At 40.1% G+C, this 23616-nt stretch overlaps 1 protein-coding gene and 1 long non-coding RNA gene across 4 annotated transcripts; both read right to left on the bottom strand.

Annotated features, from left to right (window-relative positions):
* Positions 1–500: 500 nt before the first annotated feature.
* LOC116717826 (uncharacterized) lies at positions 501–2804 on the bottom strand. The gene is made up of 3 exons (XR_004338817.1): positions 2649–2804; positions 1004–1117; positions 501–908 (listed from the first exon to the last, which is right to left on the bottom strand). It is a non-coding gene; the product is annotated as an uncharacterized LOC116717826 (long non-coding RNA).
* Positions 2805–12169: 9365 nt separating this feature from the next.
* On the bottom strand, positions 12170–23172 carry zdhhc18a (zDHHC palmitoyltransferase 18a). 3 transcript variants are annotated; one of them, XM_032558768.1, is made up of 10 exons: positions 22899–23172; positions 22561–22796; positions 22305–22465; positions 21951–22100; positions 20399–20536; positions 20254–20305; positions 19557–19659; positions 19348–19460; positions 19168–19273; positions 12170–14687 (listed from the first exon to the last, which is right to left on the bottom strand). In XM_032558768.1, the coding sequence occupies exons 2-10, from the start codon at positions 22791–22793 to the stop codon at positions 14337–14339; spliced, it is 1407 nt and encodes a 468-aa protein (XP_032414659.1). In that variant the 5' UTR covers positions 22794–22796; positions 22899–23172; the 3' UTR covers positions 12170–14336. The 3 variants fall into 3 exon arrangements, with proteins under 3 accessions (XP_032414659.1, XP_032414658.1, XP_032414660.1); XM_032558769.1 differs by adding an exon at positions 16624–16697 and having other exon boundaries at positions 14544–14687; positions 22561–23169; XM_032558767.1 differs by having other exon boundaries at positions 22561–23171.
* Positions 23173–23616: the final 444 nt, after the last annotated feature.

Raw genomic sequence — 23616 nt, forward strand, 5'->3', positions numbered from 1 at the left:
CGGTGTTGCTTGCAATCAGATAACCTCTCGTTGCCCTCTCGGTTTTCTCCTCTCTGCCTCCTTATCTGTGCGGCAGGTTGCATTTTATTTGTTTTGCTGCCCTTACGAAGACACTCCTGGAGTGAAAACAGACCATTTGTGAGCTTTCCTCCCAGGAACTGTAAGTGCGGCACCGGTTTGAGGCGGACTGTCTGCACGTTTCTTGAGTGTCCAGAGTCTCTGGTCTTCTATGACTGGACTGCGGTCGGACCTGCCTTTGTCTTTACACCTCATCTCATCTTAAACGGAGCCTATTATGGGCTTTAATACTCTAAATGTCTCATAATGATGGACCTGACTCAATCATAGACATTACTCACAATAGCAGACATTACTCCCTCAGTGATGAGATGGGCCTTTGGATTGTTTCTGTTTATTCCAGCAAACAGCAGAGGCGGGGAATTTCCCCTTTTTAAGGTAATAATTAAAAATGCCCCCCCCCCCCCCCCTCTCCCATCAGCTCATCATACATTTCCACACTGCATGTTTACACACCCGTAAAATGTTTACAACAGACCAAAGTTCATCCCATGTTGTTTCAGCAATGCAGCCATTAAGCAGACACAAGCACATGCGCCAGTTCACGTCATTATCTTCTCTCCAAAACACAAGGGTATAAGCATATGTGTGTGTGCGTGTGTGTGTGCTTTTTTTCTTCTGTGTTTCATGCATGTTTCAGCTTGTGTCCAGAGCTGGAGGCTAACAGCTTCTCGCAAACCTCCGAGGAGTCAGGTGGTGATCAGGCTTTGGCTTTTTGGTCTCCACAGCAGACCACTTGAAGCACTGTGATGTCAACACTGTGCTGTTTCTGTGGCAACAACATCCACGTCTGTTGAAGAGCCAGAAAGCGGCGTCTCCAGCCGAAGGTCCTGCCGAGTACACATGGGATACATCATGCGTCATGCGACTATAAATAACCACCCTTGCGGTACTGGTGCATTCTGGGAGAAGAGCCGTCTCTTACCTGAACAGGGATGAGAAAAGTTTTTTAAAAGCGTTGGTGGTGGGGGTGGTGCCGATAAATGTCAGCCCCTTTGACATTCTCACGTTCCCTCACAGCTTCGTGTAAGATGGAGCGCTGCTGATGTAGAGGCAAGATGTTTATTCAATTGGCAAAAAACAAAAGAACAATGGTTAATGTTCATATTTTAGAGTTTAAAGTGACGTACTGTTGAAACGCTATGAGCATTTTGTGTATAACTCTCTTGGCACGTTCATTTAATGTAAATCCAGATTAAAAGCTGAAGCTGACAGCTAGTCTCCAATTGGCCACGACCAAAGTGGATTTCTATTATTGTGAAACAACTCTAGTGTCAAATACATCACAACTCTGTTTTACAAAACTTTTCATTCATAATCACAATTTTACTGGATGGTTATTTACACAGGAAACGGAGGTGAGGAGCCAGTGTTCCCCCTGGGATCTTCCCAAACTGAGAAAGGAACATGCATAACATTTCTGATCAAGTGTCAAATAGGAAAATAAGGCAGCAGAGAAAATTAGACACATTGGTCTAAATAAAAACTTGTTGATTTTTACACCACATTGCATTTATTTTACTCATTTCTCTTCTGTGTTTGCAGTCATAAGACTTTCTCAAAAAAAGATTATTGGTGGAGTGCCGACTTCTGCTTCGATTTCCTGTATAAATAGTTATTGACCTCTGAGGCAAAAACTACCTCGTGACGATGGTTTAAAGGTTAAGAAAACAGTCATTCATTACCTGCTGGGATGTTTTTGAGTTTGGAGTTGTTTAAAGAAAGTTTGGATTAGCTGCTAGCTTTAGTGCCCAGAAAAATTCATTGCTAATTTTTTTCATTTTGCAGCAAAAATCTAGATTTTTGCTAAATGAAAACCCCACGGCAGTAATCTGCTTGTTGTTGTAATCTGATTGCTTTTTAAAAATCCTAATCTTCAAAAAACTATATTATCATAAAGAAATACTCAATTTTGTGACTTTTCTTTATTTTTGACTATGGTTTTGTCACAAAATGTAACCTTATTTTGGTATTGTAAAAGTCTGTTTGGGCGCTCAGGAGGCAGGAGTTTGTCCCGTAATCGGTGGGCTGCCGGCTCAAAGCCCCATTCAGCTCATCTCAGTTTCTGTGTCCTTGAGCAAGGCACTTCACTCACCTTGCCTGCTCTGGCTACAGTGTAGCATACCACCATCAGCGCGTGAATGTGCACATGAATGGGTGAATGACTCCCCCCTTCGAAGTCCTCTAGATAAAACACTAGTACAGGTCATTTACCATTTGGATCTGGGGGCCTTTTTGTCCTCAGTCTCTGTGACCAATTAATCTCAGAAATGGACGTCTTGAAACCTTGGAACAAAACCTCATCTTTGAAATCCTGAACTATCCTTTATCGCCCCCAAGTTCCTCCATTTAAGCAGGTACTGCAATCTGCTGGATGCTCTGTTTATCCCTCAGGTTGACATCCTGGCGGAACTAGAATAACTAAGACTGTGAGCCTTGTAGGTGCGGTGAGGAAGCCCGTATTTAAACACACCTTCAATAAACTGTACATTAGACCAACTTTCTTACCGGAGATGCCCGTGAGCAAACAAATTGAAGACGTCAGTCTCTGGTAAATAGTATTAAATTACCTTAGTAAACCGGTGTTGTTCCTCCTAGTTAGTTAAAAAGTAAAACAGCAGACATTAGTGTTGCATTTTTCTGCTCTTGAGCAGCGAGAGGAAGTGCAGCAGTGCAGCAGAGCAGTCTTCTGTCAGCCGCACAGACACGAGCAGACGTCACAGCAGGTTGTAAAAGCGTGGCTGGAAACTGACATTGACAAACAATGAGCGCTTAGGTGTCACCGTGATGAATTGTGATACCACTCCGTTTGTCACACTGGATGAGTTGTGGAGGTAATTTTCTTACCCGTCTGTCAACTTTCCTGCAATTTCAGTGAATTATTCCCCCAAGAAGACTTCTTTTTTTTCCCTCTCCCTCGTATTTTGGCACCAACGGACGTGTTACTGAAGGCAACTGAGTGTTTGCTTTAGATATAGTGCATCATGTGAAGCTTTTGAACAGCTGAAATACAAATGTAGCAGCTGGCATTTACTGATTCGAGTTGATCCGAATCTCTATTGTTTTCAACTCTGACTGCCCAACATGGCAGATGCAGGCCGAGGGGAGCCTTCAGGCTGGACATCATGGATTCTACCAGAGAATAAGAGTGCGATAAGAGTCCGTTTACTTTGCCAGATTGCTCCATATGACAAATCTACGGGACTTGAGGGCCAAGATTACGCAAGCAGTCGTCCTGCTGACGTCAGACTCCAGTCTCTTCCTGCTTGATTTATTACAGGAGTGCTTTGGAGCACAGATAAGGGAGATGCTGAAAAACATAAAAACACCAAAATATGGCACAGACTCAAGTGGTATCATTGCGTAGAAGCGCCGCAACCTGTGTGAACGCCTGCAATGGCACCATCAAATAAGATTTAAGTAATGAATTGAGCTAAAAGCTGGCAAATTTGGTGGTTGGCAATTGCTGAAGTAGATTAAAGAAAACAACTGCTGTTGCCTGGTTATTGAGATAATAACCCTGATGCCAGTATCTTAACTGATAAAACCTGGAGTTATAAATACAGTGGCTTGCAAAAGTACACTTTATCACATTACAACCACAAACTGCCTCTTATTTTATTGGGATCTTATGTAATATATCAGCCAGCAGTAACCAGTTAAATGCAAAGTGGAAGTGAAGGGATGCAAGGTTCGCAAAAAATAAAATAAATAAATAAATAAAATTGGACTGTAACTTTTTATCAGCGTCATCTATTCTACTGCTACTAAATAAAATCCTATTCAAGCAGCTGCCTTCAGAAGTAAATCACCCAGTTAAACTCCAACTGTCCTGTATGAGCCAGGGCCACATTTGACAACATTAGTAAACAAACAGCAGCATAAAAACCAAAGAAGAGACAAGACGGGTGAAAAAAAAAACCCAACTAAAAAGGTTGTCAACCAAAGCTGACAGTCTGGAGGAGACGAAAGAATTTCTAGCTCAGATGGGACAAATATTTTTGACTCATTCCATAAATCCTGCCTTTATGAATGACTGGCAAAACTAAAGCCATAGGAGGAAGAAAATTACAAGAAGTCCAGTTACCCTAAAAACACCATCCCCACCGCCATCATGATGCGGTGAGGCTTTAATTCACCACGTGTTGGGAACCTTTTCTGACCTGTCAGGAAGGTGGATGCGGCGAAGACAGGTCAAACCTGAAGCAAAGGATATTCATGTGTTTGAACGGCCCAGTCAAAGTCCAGCTCTGACTGAACTGGAGCTATCCTACAAAGGAGAACGTCCAAAATATAACTCTCTATGCATAAGTAAGCTAAAAGACCTGCAGTTGTTATTGCACTGAGTGGTTTAGAGAAGTGTTGACTCGAGGGAGCGGGTACACAGGCATTACACACTCTTACCAAATATATTTTTAAAATATGTTGAAACCCAGGCATTCCTTTCATTCCACTTCACAGTCATACACCACTTTGTATTAGTCTATCGCATGAAATCCAAGTCAAAGGGATATGAATACTTTTGCTAGGGGCTGTATGGTCAACTGCCCCCATTTGGATTTGAGAGTATTTTTAGTAATGGACCTCAGTTCCTTCTTGCATGTATCCATGTGAGCTCTACTGGTCTCCAACCCCCCCAGTAACCTAGAAGAGGGGCGGTTGTTGCATAGCTGGAGTTCTCTGGAGCTCAGTGGTCAAATATAGACTATGTATTATGTAAGGCTTGTCTCGCTTTACAACCTGAATGGGCGTAGCTACAAAAACTTGTTCATCTGGAATGTTTAAATAGACTACAAAAACCCTACAGAAATGCCTTTACGGCTTGTTTGTTGCATAATCTGATGGCTTTAAACGGAGAATTGTTTCCGTCACAAATCCCATCAGTCACGTGAATGGAATATCCCCATACATGTGACTTGCTCCCTACCTAGAGGAGCGTGTATGTAAGGAGGCGTTTGTTTAGGCCTGGTAATAAAATACCCAGGCCTTCTTCTGTATGTCTGGGGCTTAAATCATGTTGGCTCTCAATCCACACCAGCAGATGTGTAACACTCCCTCCTCAACACATTTACACAAAAAATAAATACTTTGAAACACAATTTACCGAGAAACAGAAAAAGAAACCTCACGGTGGCGTGTCTTCGACTCTTTTCACGTTTCGCTGTTACTTAATTGGGATTTCATGTGACAAGCCAACATCAGAACTGTAGAGTTAAAGGAAAACATGATTTTCAAGTTATTGTTTTTTTTTTTTTTAATTAATAAAAATCTGAAAGGATTGTGCCACATACCTTATGGTTACTTAACCATAACCCCTAAGTACAGATTTGGAAAGTGCAGGATGTTTTCGTGTTTTTTTTTTGGGGTTTTTTTTATCAACATTTTGCAACCATCTTTTGTCCCATCTGGAGCTGCGAGCATGAGACACTATTTACGCTGCAACCCAGTCAAACTCAGATGTTAAACAGTTCTCTCTGCAGCCGCTTAAGTGGAGATAATGATAGCAATGCAGTCTCTGTAATGTAACACAGAGGAGAAGAACAAAAGAACTGAAAAGGAAGGATACGATGATTTGTCACCTAGTGTCGTTGCAGTTTTTGCAACCTCGTACTTGAGAGGTAAATAATCCACACTGTGACAACAGCACATCTCTCCTTTCAGTGTTACTTAAAACAAGTTTTCTTCTTGTTTTTTCTTCTCCTGCTTGTAATCTGACCTGCCGTTTTCTTTGTCTGCTGTGTTTAGTGCCACACTCTGACCGGAAGTATTTAGCATCTGGAAATGTAATGTCCGCCGGGACATCTCAGCAGTCTCCAGTGGGTGGGTACAGGCTAGGAAATTTACACCACACAGCCTTTACGGTCAAGTACACAGCGGATCGCACCGAGAGGCATGACTTCTGCCCTTAGGGCCATTTTAATGCTGAAAGGTGAACCTCCACCGCTCTCAAATTTAGCCACTAAAAGATTTTCTTCCAGCGTCACTGCAAACACAATAAAGTTTGTATGAATACTTTTGCGAGACACGACAAACGATGCAATTGTGCTGCGAACCAAAACGTAAGTGTAAAGATGTGAGCTGAGTTGCTTGCAATGTGCAGATGTCGCTGAAATAACAAATCCAACCAGACAAGCACAAATAAAATTTTCATGTTCTCCATTTTCTCCGGTGTCACACACATTTGCCTGCTGAGGACATTTTATTTTAGATGAGATTTGCCTTTGTTCACTTCCTGGAGCATTTACCAGAATTGAAGAGGCAGGCCTACTTAGTAGCAAGACCTCATTTTTATTCCCAGAAACCCCTATTGCCGTCTCTTTCCAGTAGCTGAACGTTTTCCTCGACTTTAGATGGTGTGAGAGAAAAGGACGTCACCTGCCATATAGCAATTGTGTCAGCTATTTGGACACTTATGGAATGCAACATAACTGGTCTAAGCGAAAGCGCCTGACATCTGAAACAGCGGCATTATATAACACATCTGCAGGGTCAAACTCTGTTCATAAAAATCCCGCCGACAGCACCCTCTTTGGATCGATCACCATCCAGACCTCACCTGGAAGGAATCCTCGCCATGCTTCAGGTCACAAAGTCCCGGCTGCGTATTTCAAAAGAAACCGGATTTTCTTTTTCTTTTTTTACTATCTGAGGAAGAACAAATGTACCAGACTAATAAACGTTTATGGATATTGATAAAATAGGTGTCTAAATGAAAACAAACCAGGATCGCTTGCTCTGATTTTGAAAGGCCTGCGGGGCTTTTGGGATGAAAGGGGAAGATTTATGTGCGCTGTAACTGAAAGCAGACAGGAGTAAATGCTGCACATGTGGCCAAAAGTCTTTCTGAGTTACAGTGGAGAAACGTGCTTCATATTTGAGACAAACGAAATATTTCATCTAACTGCTGCCCAATTTACTACCTGTCTTCACGAGTCAGACTCCCTTTGTTGTTTGAATAACAGAACGTCAATTGTAATAAGCATTACGGCTTCATTCCTTAAAGCCAGACTGGCCTGCATGTTTCTCAGGCATGTCAGAAATATGTTTATGGTTATGCCTTTTCAGTGACTCAGCATCTGCTATCTATGTGCCTGACCTTTTCATCCCTCTGACTTTATTGTCATTACAAAACTGGGCCATGACCACGTACATCAGGTTCAGTGATCCCCCTGGTTTATTGCGCAATCATCTGTTTGCGCTTAAGAGACTCAGAAGGCAGTAAGGCAGCGATGCCATTCTCTGAGTGAGAGGTTTAAGTCACAAGAAAGTAAATCAGGAGCAGTGTCTCGGCATAAAAGTGTTACTTTAATGGGGGAAATTGCTCCATCTTTTTACTGCAATAAATAAAGTTGCATCATACTACAGGTATATTTAAAAGTTTGCTTTAGGTAAGTATTTTACTGTGAAATAAAATTATTTAGATTTTTTAACAACTAATTTCTTTTTGGAGAAAGCAGCACAATCAAAAACCAAAAATAAATAAATTAAAACAAAATTCTAAATAATTTAATCTCACTATAACAGAATGATGAGGACCAGCAGACAGATTAGTGAAATACTACACAGTCTGTGAAAGGGTGAGCTTAAAAAACAAGATCACAGTGTTTAATGCATCTTCTTAAAATGGGAGTATGGCAAAACTGCAAACAGTCCACAGGTCCGATAGAGAATCTGTGGCAAGACATTAAAATTGATGTTCACAGATGTTTTCCATCCATTCTGACTGAACTTGAGCAATTTCAGACGGAAGAGTCTCTCTAGTCTCTGGAAAAGAGGATCTCCCCCCAAAAACTGACAACTATAATTGCAGCCAAAGGTGGATCTTCAAAACACCGACTTTGTGGGCGAAAATACAAAAGCATGCTGAGCTTCTCAGATGTCATTTGTCAGAAGAAGGTGGAAAATATTCACCTTCCCAGTTGGATATTCATTTGTTGGAATGTTGTCTAAAATCATCCAACAAAACACTGAGGTTTGTGTTTGCAACATGATCAAATTTGCACTTTAGCAGCTTACAGTAAGGTGTCTATATTAAGGCGGAGGCAAGTAAAAGGAAAACATGTTTCAGTTGATAAGAGAGTGTTACTATCACAGGGGGAAATTATGTCATGAGCAACCAAAGCATTTCCCTCTGATTAATTGAGCCGTATCATGCAACCTCTGCTGATAATGGCTGCTGCGATAAAGTCTGCTCCGTTGGTACCCTGGTACTCTAATCCAATGCCCTGGCACATATTCACGTTTCCATGGCGAGCTTTTTTTCCACTTCGCCACACAGAACCAACATCTTTCCGTTGCAAGAGCTTCGAAATCCCACATCCTCTCATTTATCTCTGGTCCATGGGATTGATATGATATAAAGTAACGTCTTTTCACACATCAGGGTGGAAAAGTTCAGAGTATTCTTCATCTTTGTCTGCTTTAATTGTGAGCAGGGGCTCTCAAAGAATCAAAACCACAGTTTTCTGCATTGAAAATGGTAAATTGGTCTTTATTTGAAATAAAAAGCCAGAAAAGTCATGATGAAACGGGTTGGATTAATGATCACCGCTCACAGATTACTTTGTAGCTGCATTGTTTGAGCGGTGACGGTGGAGCGACCTGACCCCGCTCCCGTCTCCAAACAGCTCCCAGGTGAAGCTGACACAAGCCACCGTGCCCAAACACAGATAATCAGATCCACCCGGGTCACACCCAAAACCAAATTCCACGAAAGGCATTGTACAAATATGCGGATCAGTACCGAGCAAACTCGTCACACGCGTGAACATGCACACTCTGCAGCCGTTTTGGATCGAGAAGACATTTTTCCATCAGCTTCGAGAGGTGAGAGCTGCAGAACTTTGGCATGTTTTAAAGGCTTTGGTGGGTTTTGTTAGGCAAAATACAATGCAGCATAAATCAAATGTTTCAAAGCAAGCATATCTAAGCATAGCAGGGCTTGTTTCATCAAAGTCAGTTCTGGAACGCCGAACATTTCCAAACCTTTTTGATTTTGTCTTGTTACACACTTCAATGGGAATTTTATGTAATGAATCTACAACATCTATAGTGCATAATTGCAAAGTGCAAAAATGATGTTTTATGGTCTCATAAATATTTTATATATGAACATTTTAAAACAGGGAACAGTTTAAGAGGGACTGGAGTGAAAACAAAAATACCTGCCACACTTTTCAGATTTATTGTGTTTAAAAATATATGTTTTAAAAGTAGTACATATGTTTCTAATGTACATTTATGTACTACTTTGTGTTGGTCTGTCACAGACAATCCAGATAAAATACACCATACATGTGTTGCTGACTAAATACAACAAAGTTGAAGAACTGTGAAATCTTTCACTAGGCACTAGGTTGACATTTCACTATTTGGCTTCAGTGGTGACCCTCAGCATGCCAGTTTGTTCAGCTCAGCACAGGGTTAATTATATCCAGCCCCGCTGCCTAGCAGGGAGACACACTTTTAGCACAGCAGTGATGCTGACAGCGAGCTCTGACTCTGAGTCACCTGTTTGGTTCAGTGAAGAGCTTCACTTCACTTCTGCTTGCCTCGGCTCGGCTCAGACCAGAGAGCCATGAGAAAAAGACTTGTGAGGTTGTGACACACGGCTGCACACATGACAGCAGAGCCCAACAGGTCTGGGGTAAGAGGAAAGAGGTGCAATGAGTCATGCATGTAGTGGACGGCGGCCAGTGGCGAAGGGATGGTGTGTTACTTCTTTGAGGAGCTGTAAGGTGTTAGCATTCAGTCAAAGAGGTGGCTTTCCCCTGCTGCACAGGTGCAGAAGTCCTGATCTTTTACTGCGACAGCAAGATCTCACAATAAAATATCAGAAAAACCCAGCCTATGATTTGAATACATTTTACGAAAAACATATCACTTTTCCAGAAATATATTTCACCATGAAATCTTAATATTTCCAATACTTGGAACAAACATCTTTTGCCAGCAGAACATCCATCTGGGACATGCAGAGATAATGGTCTTTAATCATTCTTTATATAACGCTGTCCAGAGTCCTGGTTCATGTCACATGGTCTCTTCAGGTTCTCCACAGGACAGATATTATCGTGAAGACAGTGTGAGTTTCTGTCTGATCGTCCGTTTCTGAGTTAATTTGCTTTACATCACTAATCTGCTGAAATACACAATGATGACCCATTTTTAGTTTATTGCTAGAGTCCTTAGGATCTGTCTTTAAAATCTCCAGACAAAGCTTTTTGGGCCTTTGGAGGAGAACAAGCCCACAGCACCACAGATCTCCCACCATGTTTAACAGCTTTTCTACAAATTTCCACTTTTATTGTTTTTACAGCAAAAAAAAAAGTGTTTTACAGCAACCACCTGAAGTGGTTAATTTTAGGGTAATTAGCTGCAGGCAACATTACAATATTTTTCTATAAATTTTACAATTACTTAGATTTTTACAATAGATTTATGTGTTTTCTACATTTCATGACCGTCAAAATCACTTGAAATATATGTTTATTGAGTTATTGTAATTCCATGTATTTTCTACGGTAATACAATGTTTTGGATATTACGGTCCATTTTACCATTTTTTACCGTGAAATTTACGGACTTTTTTTTACAGTGCAGTCCTAACATCATGTAGCGTAAGCGCAGGGCTTTCCAGTAGTAACCACCCAACTATTTACATTTGATGAAAAGACAGAAAACTATTTTTGTTTGGGGTTTGTTTTTTTTTGCATGCCTTCAAACATCATCATGTACAGCCAGCATCTAGCTCTCACTATGGAGACCTGATTACCACTAAAAGCCTCAGTTCTTTAACAAAGCTTTGAAGATTTTGCTACCTTCTGTGGCAGCAAGACAAACTCAAGTGTGCGTTCAGAAATGTTGCTAAAAGCTCCAGTTGCTTTAAACATTTTTATGTAATGCTCTCGCTGTAGTTATGCAGTCATGTTTACATTTTGAAAATTGGCTTAGAAAGATAGATTTTTGTCTTACATCATGTTCACACCCCAATGTCATTTTTCCTCTTTTTCTGGAACAGATGGTGTGGCATCAGGGATTCTGCATACAACAATGTTTCCATTCAGTAAATGTGCTCAAATAGGCTTATTCATATTTTTTTTTTCTTTCTTAAAAAATAATCTGCAGCAGCCAATAAGAACTGGCCATCTTTGAGTCAAGCCTGCTTTCAGATCAACCTGCTTCAAAAGCCCTTCTAACAGGTCTCTGTCCTTGTAAAACACAATCCTTACACTCAACTTTTTCTCATCCCCTTTAAAACCATAACTGAGGTGCCTTGTGCGACGACTGGTTCCGTTTAAGATCCGACACATCTGCTGAGGTTGCAACGCTTTTATTCTTTCGACAAGACGTTGAGCCAAAGGTTTGACCATCTGTGTTTTGTTTGCTTGAAATACACAGGTTGTCATGCTGAAATGCTCGAGACCTTTGAAGTTAAATGTTTTAATGTGTTCAGAGAAATAGAAAAAAAAAATCCATTATTCTTATCATGTTTCAAAGCAGACTGAAATATGTTGAGAGTACCTTGAGAGGTGAGTATCTTTTATCTCAATCCAAATGTGAGATGTCATTTAGAGCGAAACACATCTGCTTCTTTCTGTTCTTCCTGCGTCTCCGCTCCATAAGCCCTATGAGTGCAAATAGGTTTTATTAAAATGCCTGCAGGTAAACAGCAGCTTTCCAAATACAACTGGCTCGGCAAGGAAGAAAATGCGAAAAGAAATAACTCATCCTGGCATCCTGCATTCCAGCATCCCTCCTTTGGGGCAGGTGGATGCATCTTTGTATTCCTGCACATCATGACTTCATCTTCTAGGACTTTCTAGGTCAAATGCATCGCTGGTCTTTGGATCTGTGTCAATCATTTAGTGCTTCACACTGTCCACATCTGACAGAAACACTTAAACTTCTTCTAGCTGGCCTCTCTGAGCACATGTGGACAACATGCTCCTTCTCGTCATTTCCATGAGGCATCTGTCATAAAACATGAACTCTGCATGATACCTGCTTTCCTCCTGCGCGAGTTTTGTCCATTTGTTTTGATCACTGTTTGTAACTGGGAACATTTTTTTTTTTTTTAGAAACGAATAAACCTTCAACAAACATGGATGTTTATTGGTCATATGATACAGTTGTACTGCCACACTGCAAAATACAAACAAGTTTGTTCGTACGAGCACTGCTTGTAACCTACAGACTGATTCATGAGCTACGCCAAAGTGAATCCTCACAAACTCACAACATATGAACACGTTGAAAGCTCAAATACAAAAAGAATACATAAATAAACGAGCCGCATTAACGGTAACGGAAGGATAATAAATAATAATAAAGTGAAAAAGGCATTTGCCCTATTGATGTCCACATTACTACATAAAGACTGAGCTGAATTTGCAGTCCACATCCTGCCCCCTAGTGGTGCATTCCGCCTCATGCCGTTTGCTGTCTAATAAGATGATAGTTTCAGGTTTTGTGTTGAAAACATCGCATATGTGCTGCAGGCAAAGCGATAAAAACGGGTGAACACAGAAAACACTAGACATCATGTCAGCAACAAATACTTCCGAAATAGTTCCAAAAAAAAAGTTGCAAACATGACTCAAGTAATTTGTTTTCACGTCCAATTTTTAGACACAAAGAATTACTAAAACACTTCACCCTGTTCCACATGGGACATCTGAACAAACTATGTCATTTTAACATAGTTTTCCAGCTTTAGCTTCTTTATGTACTGAGCCCAAGGACACCGGAGAAAGAAAAAAAAAAGATAAAACGTAGCTTTTAAAGGAAACTTTAGCGACAACCTGAGTTACATTTAATGAGATCCTACAAATGTTTTACGATGCAATAGCAAAAGAAAAGTTTAAAAGAAAGAAATTGTATGGATGCCCCAAAAAATTGTATGTATTGTCATTGGTTTTTTATAACAGTAACAGTAAAGGTTTATAATTATTGCACAAGTAATATTTTAAGTAATATTTGAGTAATATTAAGTTTAGTTTAAGTAATATTTTGTCCACATCACAGTGGATGATTCACAATTAAACATATTTTCTCAAGCGCTTGATATTTCTAAGACTCTTGTTTTGAAAACCTCAGATTAAGCAGATTACATTAAATTAAATTACATGAGTTATAAACAATTAAAATCATAATTGTTATAATCATAATTGTCATCATAATTGTTGATGCAGTTTGTTCACGTTTTCTAAAAGTAATTCACAACCTAGCAAAGCTTTACCAGCCATTTGTAGAATTTCCTAAAATGACTGTGGGATCTTGAGAAAAGTTTTACAAAGTGTCATGAGAGTAACTTGGGGTCTCATGAAAGTTTTGCATGATCTTACAAATGTAACTCAGGGTCTGACAAAAGCGACTCATGATCACGCATTTTTAGAAAAATCTTGCAAAGTAACTTAGGATCCCACAGAACGTTTATGGAGATTTGCATAAATGAAACAGAATCTCAAAAATCTCTTCCAGGAACTCGCAAAACATTTGCAGAAGCTCGAGAAAGTAACTCAGGATCTTGCCAATCTTCAACGCGATCTCGCCAAAGTAACTTGGGATCTCGAAAGAGCAGGCGGAGATGTTCCAAAACCGTGGCAGTACATAGCCAAAGCAACCAGGATCTCACAAAACATATGCGTGATCTCACAGAAGTAACTTGGAGTCTCCCAAAACCTTTTGTTTTTTTCAAAAGGATTTGCAAAATTCCAACAAGTATGAGGTCCTTGTCCATCTATAACCAACCCTTCAAACGTAGACGGGACAACGTAGATGACGATGCGTGAGGCTTTTTGTTGTTAAAATGGTGCACTCTCTGGAAAACTGAGCAAAGTCCAACATTTGTTTCTGGCTTCTTATACACAAAAAATCCAAACTCAAAAGCCTGCCCATGTTTGCATATCATATTAGAACTCAAACACTGAGGTTCAGCAGAAGGAGTGCTGGGACATTTCGAGCGTACCTAAAAAAGATGTGAAAAAATATCTCTATATTGTGCTCTCAAGTGTTACTAAGATTCCCCTCCATTTTGAAGGATGTGTACAACTGGACACTAGTGACTTAAATTAACCGTAACCCCTCACAAGGACATTTTTGAGACACCAAATTCCAACATGCACCAAGTCTCTGACTAAGTGTCTTTGTGTCCAAAACCCCTGCCTGACGATAAACAGCAGCAATGTGTGCAGCCTGAGGAGCGTATAGTCCCCGCCATGGCTCCAATGTCTGCTCTGATGGTGACCAAAGCGCCCTTAGTGTTGCGGGATGAAACCAATGTCAGGCCCGTCGCCCAGAACCAGCGCGCTCCGGCTTAGCGTGGGCGAGGGAGAAGCCAGGCGGAAGGCTGGGTTGATCGAGTGCAGCGAGTCTCTCCTGTTGCTTTTGCTGAAAGCGACAGGGGACAACAGGGGGCAGGGGTCAACCACAGCCTGGCGGGCGAGCTGCCGTGAGCAGCCGGAGGAAAGGTAGGGCTCTGCGGTTGCTGGGGCGCTGGAAACCTCCTGGACCAGAGGCGAGGTCTTGGGGTTCCCTGAAGGGCACAGGCCATGGAAGTCGGAGGAGTGGAGCATCCTCTCCAGCACGTCCTTCGTGCTCTGAGTGCACTGCGTGGAGAAAAATAAACAGGCAAATCAAGAACACAAGCAGACTCTGAACAGCAAAGTTGTGATGTCGAGAGTTCGAATCAAGCAGGATTAATTTGGAAATCGTTTTCACAGTGAGAGCAATGAGACAAAGCCTCGCGGCAAGACTGCAAAAGGACGCACATGAAGAAGCAATGGAGGAAGTGAATTGAAAGTATGGAGTGACATTAGAGGGCAACCATGCACAAACCACGATCCCAGAGAATTGGAAAGTTATCTAAACTGCAGAAATCTTAATCTTAAATCAGTGTCAATGTAACTAACAGTTACATTGTATGTCTGCTTTATTGAGACATACAATAAAGCAATACAAAGTTTCAATACAAAGAAACTGTTTTTGTTTCAGTTTCTTCTGACCAACGTCTTGAAGAGGCTTTAGGCAAATTTAATGTTAGGCTTCCAAAATATCTCTGGAAAAGAAGGACAGAACATGCTGTATAACAAGTAACACTGTTTCTGAAACATTTGAATGAGATCTGAAACGTCTCACATCTCATTCAATGTCTTCCAATCACCACCGGTGGTGATTGGAAGACATTGAAACTATTTTGAGCTTGTAGTGAATAGTGTAACAAAAACACACAATAAATTAATTTAATGGGTAGATGCCTCTCAGTAAATTAAACCAAACTTAATTTATTTCAGTAATTAAATTCAAAGAGTGAAAATAAGTTATATATAAATATAAATTTATTGTACAGTTATATTTTTAAAGGCTTTTTTTCTGTAAGTGTAGATGATTGTGGCTTATGGCTGATGAAAACCCACGTTTAAAATTTTCCATAAAAACCCTACAGATCATCAGTGTCTCCCTGAACTACATCAAACTGTTTTGTGAGATTTGCTTGTGCAGATGTGTCTACCAAACTCTTTTCTTCCACTCAACTTCCCATTACTATGCTTTGATGCAGAGCTCTGTGAACAACCGACTTCTTCCTGAATGACATTTTGTCGCTTACACTCCTAGTGGAGGGTGTCAACGTGTGCTGGACGACTATCAAAACTGCAGCCTTCATTGGGATTGCGAACATAACATTTCTATATCAAAAATTGATTAGTCTTTTTATTTCTCCTATGTGATACAATGTTTTGATGACTAATATTTAGGGTTTCCGTTGGCTGTAAGCAACAATCATTATTAGTAATAAATCCACATGTGAAGTAGATGTTTTAAAGTTTAATTACCAAAGTAGATAAACTGTTCTATGATTTCTAATTTATTGCGATGGACCAGTAATTTTAAGAATCCACATTCAAAAGTTTGAGATACTTAAAGTTAAGATCATCAAATTTAAGAGTTTTTTTTTAGATCTTACAGAAATCTTGTGAATAAAGTGAGAATATCCACTGGACTACAGAGAAATTTTGTTCGAAAAATTACAAAGTTCTAAACCTGAACAGTACTGGAAGCTGAAACCTTCAACTCAAGAGCGCAAAACTCAACAGGATCCATGAAAAGGATTCAAACTACATGTACATAAAGCTTTAAGTTTTGTTGCCTTTTAGAAAACTTTGCCTGAGACGTGGTTTGTGCTGATAAGCCGATTGAGCTGGTGATTCCGGTTTGAAGAGTAGACGTGGTCGTACATGCACAGGGGAGAGTTTCATTCGACTAGATCATCAGCCGTAAGAGCAAGGCTGATCCTGCAGCGAGCGAGCGAGTGAGCAAACGTTAATGACGGCAAACATGATTGGCTGTGATGAAAGCATGCAAACCCACATTTAGACAACCATGAGTGATCCACACCATCATCAGAACACCCATCACAAAATCTGCACAGGCTGCATCTGGCACAGTTAGTAGTGCAGAAGGGTAAGCGGTACAGAGGAGCTGACGCAGTAAATGGAAAGTGATGAGATGTTGGGGGTTGGCTCGACATTGACGCCCTACTCTTACCATCAACTGTCTACCTGCAGCACTGTCTACCTTCAGGCTGTGCAGGACAAAGAAAATTCCTGACAGTTCTCCTCCTGGCAGGGTGGAACGGATACAGTACACAACACAGAGGGTGAGACTTGTCATGTGTTACACAGTTACAGCCATGGTAAAAAAAAATTTAAAAAAAAGACAGAAAGTACACCCTCTGTCAGTTCAAGTGTTCACCAGCTCCGAAAATATATTTTGTGTAAATTTCGTGTACAAAACTACTGAATTACAGAATGCACTGTCATTATTAACCGTAAGATGAAGGAAGGCACAACGGAAAAGTTTATGAAAAATACGTACGCACAAATAAAACCTAAAAGTCAAAAGTTCAAGTCAGAAGTTTACATGCACTCATTCGAATGAAATTCACATTGATTTGGGTTTTTTAATGTTCTTTTTCTAGAGGAACGATGCAGCTTTCAAAACACAAATCTTAAATTAAGTTTAAATTTAATGCTAATTTGTTTTTCTATGCCACACGCATGCAAATTTATACACGTAACTACATTGCACTTAAATAGACTTTAGAGTTGGACAGTCTTATTAAAAGGTTTTCTGCCACAGATCCAGGCTTAAGGGGCTGTTAATACATTTTCTAAGTTTTATGTTGGCATGCTTTATAAATTGCTAAAATAGTTTTGGTGTGTTTAGGATCACTGTGTCCAGAGTTCAACCATGTGGGCCAAACTCTCACCCACAGAATAACATCAATCTTGTTTGGTCAAGACTGACATGTTGACCAAACAAGGAGACTCTGCTCCAAAACTGACACCTTCCGATATTCAGCAGCTGCCCACATGGAGGATCTGAAAAGTCTTCAGGAGAATTTCCAAAGTTTACACAAGAGAAAAACGATGAGTTGAGATGACGCTTTCAAGCTAATGAGTTGAGTAATCAGGTGGATTAACATAATGACACAAACACAAATTAAAATTGGTTTTAGAGTAAATAAGACAGGCTAACATCAAGATTAAATTGGCTCCATTTTGAGCCATACTGAAAAACTGTGCCAGGAAAACAATTTATATGAACTTTGCCCTTTCTGATAACTGGCCCAGTCAAAAAGTTTGTTCTTACCCTGGTGTCTGCAAACTGACATTTATCTACAAATCAGTGGTGTGTAAGTACATATCCGAGTCTGTGTGTATAGTTTTAATCGTCTTTGGAATAACACATTATTCCTCTCTGGGGAAAATAAGGGCCTAATTAGAAGTAGGGGTAAAAAAAGAAAGAGAAAACCTGATATTGTAAATATTATTTTCTCAATCATCTGTCATTTCGAGCATTGAAATAAGATCTAGATCAGGCAAGAACAGAAAGGGCATCTAAAGACCCTCTAAATTGTAATAAATGCAAGCAGAGCCTGAGATATAATATTCAACCAAATATTACATCTAAGCAGTTCATTGCAATTTAAATTTTGGACATTACATTGCATGACATGATGATTCAACATATTGACACTTATTAGAAATCGTACAAACAATAAAAAATGTAAGCTAATAATGAGTGTATGCAAACTTCTGATTCAAACTGTACAACGTACAGAAAAACACAGCAATTTCAAAGGGGTGTACTTTCTTTTTTACCATAACTCTAAGTAAAAGGCATACAAATGTGTATCTGAATCGGCTTTGGAGAGCAGATTCCTGATGAAAGGTTAAAAACAGCTTCAAGTGTAAGATGTTCAAAAACAAGACTAAACTCAAAGCAGACCAAAACTCAAAATACAAAAATAACATTTATTTAACAAATCAAAGAACTCATTTTTGTGAACATGGCGATAAAATAAAGCAATGGACAAAGCAAATAATAAAACATTTGTTATGCTGAAAATACTCAGAGAGAAATATACTTCAGGCATACGAGTAATGATTCCGAATAAAGTGCTGATAACCCAACAGATGTCCACTTAAAGGCCCTGATAATAAAAACCGGTAGAATATTCCTATCAAAACATGCAAAAATAAAGTCAGTAGTTTAATAACATGGAGCATGGCATAGAAAGATGCTCATTAAGGCAAATAAATAAAAAAACTTAAAAGAGAAATAAGGCGTTTACTGTCCAGTTAACATAGTTGCTGCAGTCTGACAATAGGCCAGCTCAACTTTAATATTAAATGATTTCAGTCTCAGTTGTAAAAAGTCAAACTAAAAGGTTCTCTGCTCACGTCCAGCTGCACTAATCCGATCACCTCTACTTTGAAAACTTGAACCTGATGCGATCCGAGTTATTTCAACCGAACTCTGGTGAAGTTTTGTTGAGACGCTCATTTTTTCAATAACAGAAAGAAAGAAAAAACACATCTCTTACACATAAACACAATCATGGTGCAAAGTTCTTAACAACGGTAGCAGAAATGTAACTGCTGGTGGTTGACGCTAATCGAAGGACTGAAGCTGGAGGTCTGGAGGCTGACGGAGGGGGACACACAGGGTGGGAGGGGCTAACAACCACACAGCAACATGGGGGCATTCAGGACCGGGGAGGGACCGCAAGCGCTTTCATCATACCATGTTCGCATCGCTCTTGGGCGTAAAGGGAGGCAGCTCCATCTCTGAGGCCGCAGCGGCGGGGATCGCCTCATCGGGAGGGAGGAACCCTCTTCGATCAATCAGGCTGGAAACAAAGCAGACCGTGATGCGTGGTTCGAACAAGAAGAGGGGTTGAAAACGTGACGAATAATTACGCACCTGGGAGGCATTGGGCCGCATAATGTAACACAGCAGTTGGTTATGATGTTGCTGTAAGTGTAGGGGTTTCCAGACTCCTCTGCTCCCCGTTTACCCGACCACGACCCCTTGATCTGTTGATCAGCACACCGATCAGCAGGCAGCTCGTGACAGAAGTAATAAACACTAACCCCAGCCCAGCTCCGTCATTTTAGACACTAAATACTCACGTCTTCATTCGTGGTGAGATTGGAGGCTACTAAGTAGGTGTGGAAGCCTGAGAGGCCCAAAATAGACCAGATGGAGAAAAAGCAAATCACCAATTCCACCACAGTGCACAGGGAAGAGTCAAGGCAAAATATTAACATACATGGCACCAGTCACAAAGAGTGAGTATTAGATCTCACACTTATCACTACACAAGGCAGCTCATCAGCTTTTACATAGATTAATGTTAATAAATAAGAATGTCATTAAAAAGTTCATTTCAGGAACATAGATTAGGACGATATATGGGATTCACTTTTTGAATTTAACTACTGGAATAAAGAAGTTAAATAATATTCTAATGTACTACCCTTTAATTAGATAAATACTCAAATTGAAAAGGCAAGCAGACCAACACAAACTCATTCCTACTTGCAGTAAGTAAAATAATCAAAACCAAATCTTAATTTTCTGAAAATATATATTCTTTTCCACTAAAATCATCTCAAACAGCCCTACAACAGCAAATCTTCTGTTTAAAAGCACTTATGCTTGGCAGACTGCTTCGAAAACGTGAGTGCAGCATAAAGTGCTGTAGTAAATGCCAGATTGGCACCAGATTTAGTCAGATCTGACTCTGCCCAGTAACATTTTAAAATAAAAAACAAAGACTACACAGTAACATTTTAAAATAAAAAACAAAGACTACATAAAGGATATCTTGCAGGACTCTCCTGAATGGCTTGAACGATGCCTTTCCCTGCCTGAGAACCTGTAAAGAAAAGAAAAATAAAATATCTGAAAACTTATCTTGGCTCATGACAAATGATCCATCTCCTTCCTTTTAAGTGACGCAGCCACTTACGGAGGGTGATATGTGTGATGACACAGCCAAATATAAAAGATGTCAGAAAAGACAGAGAGATGATGAAGCTGTAGAAATAGCGGTAGTTGCGTTTCCCGACACAGTTCCCCACCCATGGGCAGTGGTGATCAAATCGCTCTGAAGGAAGAGGAAAATGGAAAATATGTCAAATATCGGCAGCATGACAGTAGCTTGTAAAGAGATCAACAAAAAAAAAAGGAAAATGCTGGGAAGTAAAACCCTTAAATGAACCATCATCTGGAAAACATGCTAATTCTGACTATTTTTTAGTGTGGAAGCTGTTACTGAGGAAAGAAGACTCATATTTTCAGTATCAGTAAGGTACCAAAGAAATCACAAAAAACACAAAATGCGGAACAAACACCTAAAAGGAAACTATTTTCCACAGAAGCATTCCAACTGATCATTTATGCTGCCAATACATTGCAGTGAAGATGAATATATTACAGGAAAGTTGCTCTATTTTATCCTGGTAAGAACCATCATATCTTCATAAGAAGAAACAATGGTTTTGGGGAAGTCGGCCGTTTCGGAAACCTCACAGTGAATGTAAGGGTCCATATTAATTACAGAGTTTGGTCTGCCTGTGCCCAATAGAGGATGCTGTTTACCATTATCGTTGCTCATACAAATCTAAGATTTTATAAGTTTGTTTTCTTTGCTTTAAATGGTAAAATATTATCTGACTGCGGAGCTGTGTAACGGACTCGTCTCTCTCACATATGCAGTGCCGTATAACCAAAGAATCATTGATCAAAGAACAGTTGTTCCGTATAGATGAGTGATTTAACAATGCAACACAAAACAGTAAATCAGAGCTTTTTCCTCATAAATCTTAAAGAAGAAAAACTGATCTTCTGGAAAAATTTGGACTAGCTTCTGATTTATAACACTAATACAAAGAGAGCTCTATAATACGCTCCTGTTTTTGAGGAAAATCTTTTTTTATTTTACAAAGAAGTTATTGTGAACACGCTTATATCTTCAATTCATCCAGATAGAAAAATAAATGTTGCTTTTTGTTACTTACAGTTTACAAGAAAAATCAAGAGTTTTGAAGCCACAACTTTGCAAATCAGAAAACTGAAATTAAGCAACAAAAAAAATCCATAAGTAAATCACTAATCACTAGACGGTCACTACAGTAGGATGGAAAGTGACAGCAGTTAAGAGTCGAGTCTTGTGATGAGCAGGGGCGCTGGGGTTTTGCTGTACACAACATAGGACACAGTCACTTCCTATTACTTGGTCATATTAAAAAAAAAAATCAGTTTGCGAAATACACAGCTAAAATTTCCCTACACTGTTAGGGAAGTGACCTCAACACCAGTTCTCTTCAAAGCAAATAATTAACAGCAACAGGGATGAGTTGGATTTAATGAGTGTGATAAAACTGAATTCATTCTGATAAAAACATATAGGGAGTCCCAAACTTTCCAACAATGGCCTAAGACTTTAGGCAACAAGTGAGTTAGTTTAGTTTTAAGAAGAAGCAAAAGAATAAGTGGAGATCCTCCAGAACTATTCTTACCAACACAGTTGTCACACAGACTGCAGTGGGAGGTCCGTGGAGGCCGGAACATCTTGCAAGTGAAGCAGTACTTGAGTTTTACCACCTGCTGGTTGATGAGGATCTCCTTGGTTCGAGGAGGCGGGCGATATGTTGAGGATCCTGAGGTATCTGTGAATAAAAGATGTGACATTTTAACAACAGGTGTCCGACACACGATCAGAGCAAAGTGTGTGTAGCTATGAGCTCCTCCTGCCATGACAGGGCGCAGTAAGCTGCTTAGGTCTTGGTCTGTGTTTTCACAATAAACGTGTACTCCATATGCCAAAGCTCTTTTGCTCCATCTGCTCCACTGTGTTCAAGCGGGGGTCTCACCTATCTGCCTCTCTATGTCTGCAGCTTCGTCTGCCGTGGCTCTGGGTAAAATGCCTGGATCTGTAAAGCTGGTTCTTAGCAGGGAGGCGACCACAAACAAGAAGAGCACCCCTCCTATCATAGGTATACAGACGGTCAGATGCTCCACCAGGAAGGGGCAACTGTTGGAAATAAAACAAGTTTCATTACAATAAGACTTAAAAAAAAACTTCTCGTGTTTTAATTATAGTCGCAGAGCAGTCTGCAAGTTACTCACTCGAAAGCAAAAAAAAGGCCATTAGTGACAACAATAAGGCCTAATGTTAGAGGAAGGACGCCGTTCTGTCTGGCCAGGATGAGCCGTCCGTCGCAGAAAAATCTGTTTTTTCCCGGGAAAGCTTCCCATTTTCTCCGCGGGCGCTGCACCTTCTTCTCGGCGGGGTTTTGAGCCGACAGCGGCGAAACGGAGAGCGCCCGTGGGTCGATCTGCTGGTACTCGCAGTTCTTCATCGTCTACGCGGTTCGGAGGTAGCAAAAAGGCATCCAAACCCCTCCGTTACTCTCAGGAGACGGTGCTCTCAAGGTTCATTTACAGGACATTTATTTGTTACTCACTCAGCTGTCCATCCTGAAGCTAAGTCCAGCTAGCTAGCGTAGCAACAAAGGCATTCTTCTTCGTAGGTCAATTTTACCAGCTGAATATATTCACGGGCTGACGACGAACAAACCGACATGTTTGGTTGTTAAATTAAATCCGTGTATAAATGTCGGCGAAACATTTTGTGAAGCAAACGCATTTTTTTTTTTGTAGACAGAGACGGTAGGTCAGGTTAACTGGACTGGTTCTCCTTTTTCCTTTACTACCAGCCGACGTGCGTCATAGTGAGCATAGACATCAGAAAGTAGACGCAGCACGAGCGTCAGGTTTGTACGATAACGTTGCCGCCATATTTTGAGTGGCATCTATCTATCTATCTATCTATCTATCTATCTATCTATCTATCTATCTATCTATCTATCTATCTATATATATATATATATATATATATATATATATATACATACAGTACAGACCAAAAGTTTGGACACACCTTTTAATTCAATGAATTTCCTTTATTTTCATGACTATTGACATTGTAGATTCACACTGAAGGCATCAAAACTATGAATAACACATGTGGAAATATGCACTAAACAAAAAAGTGTAAAACAACTGAAAATACCCCTTATATTCTAGTTTCTTCAAAGTAGCAACCTTTTGCTGTGATTACTGCTTTGCACACACTCTGCATTTTCTTGATGAGCTTCAAGAGGTAGTCACCTGAACTGGTTT

The sequence above is a fragment of the Xiphophorus hellerii genome, chromosome 3 (assembly GCF_003331165.1).
Source record: "Xiphophorus hellerii strain 12219 chromosome 3, Xiphophorus_hellerii-4.1, whole genome shotgun sequence".
In the NCBI taxonomy this organism is placed as follows: Eukaryota; Metazoa; Chordata; class Actinopteri; order Cyprinodontiformes; family Poeciliidae; genus Xiphophorus; species Xiphophorus hellerii.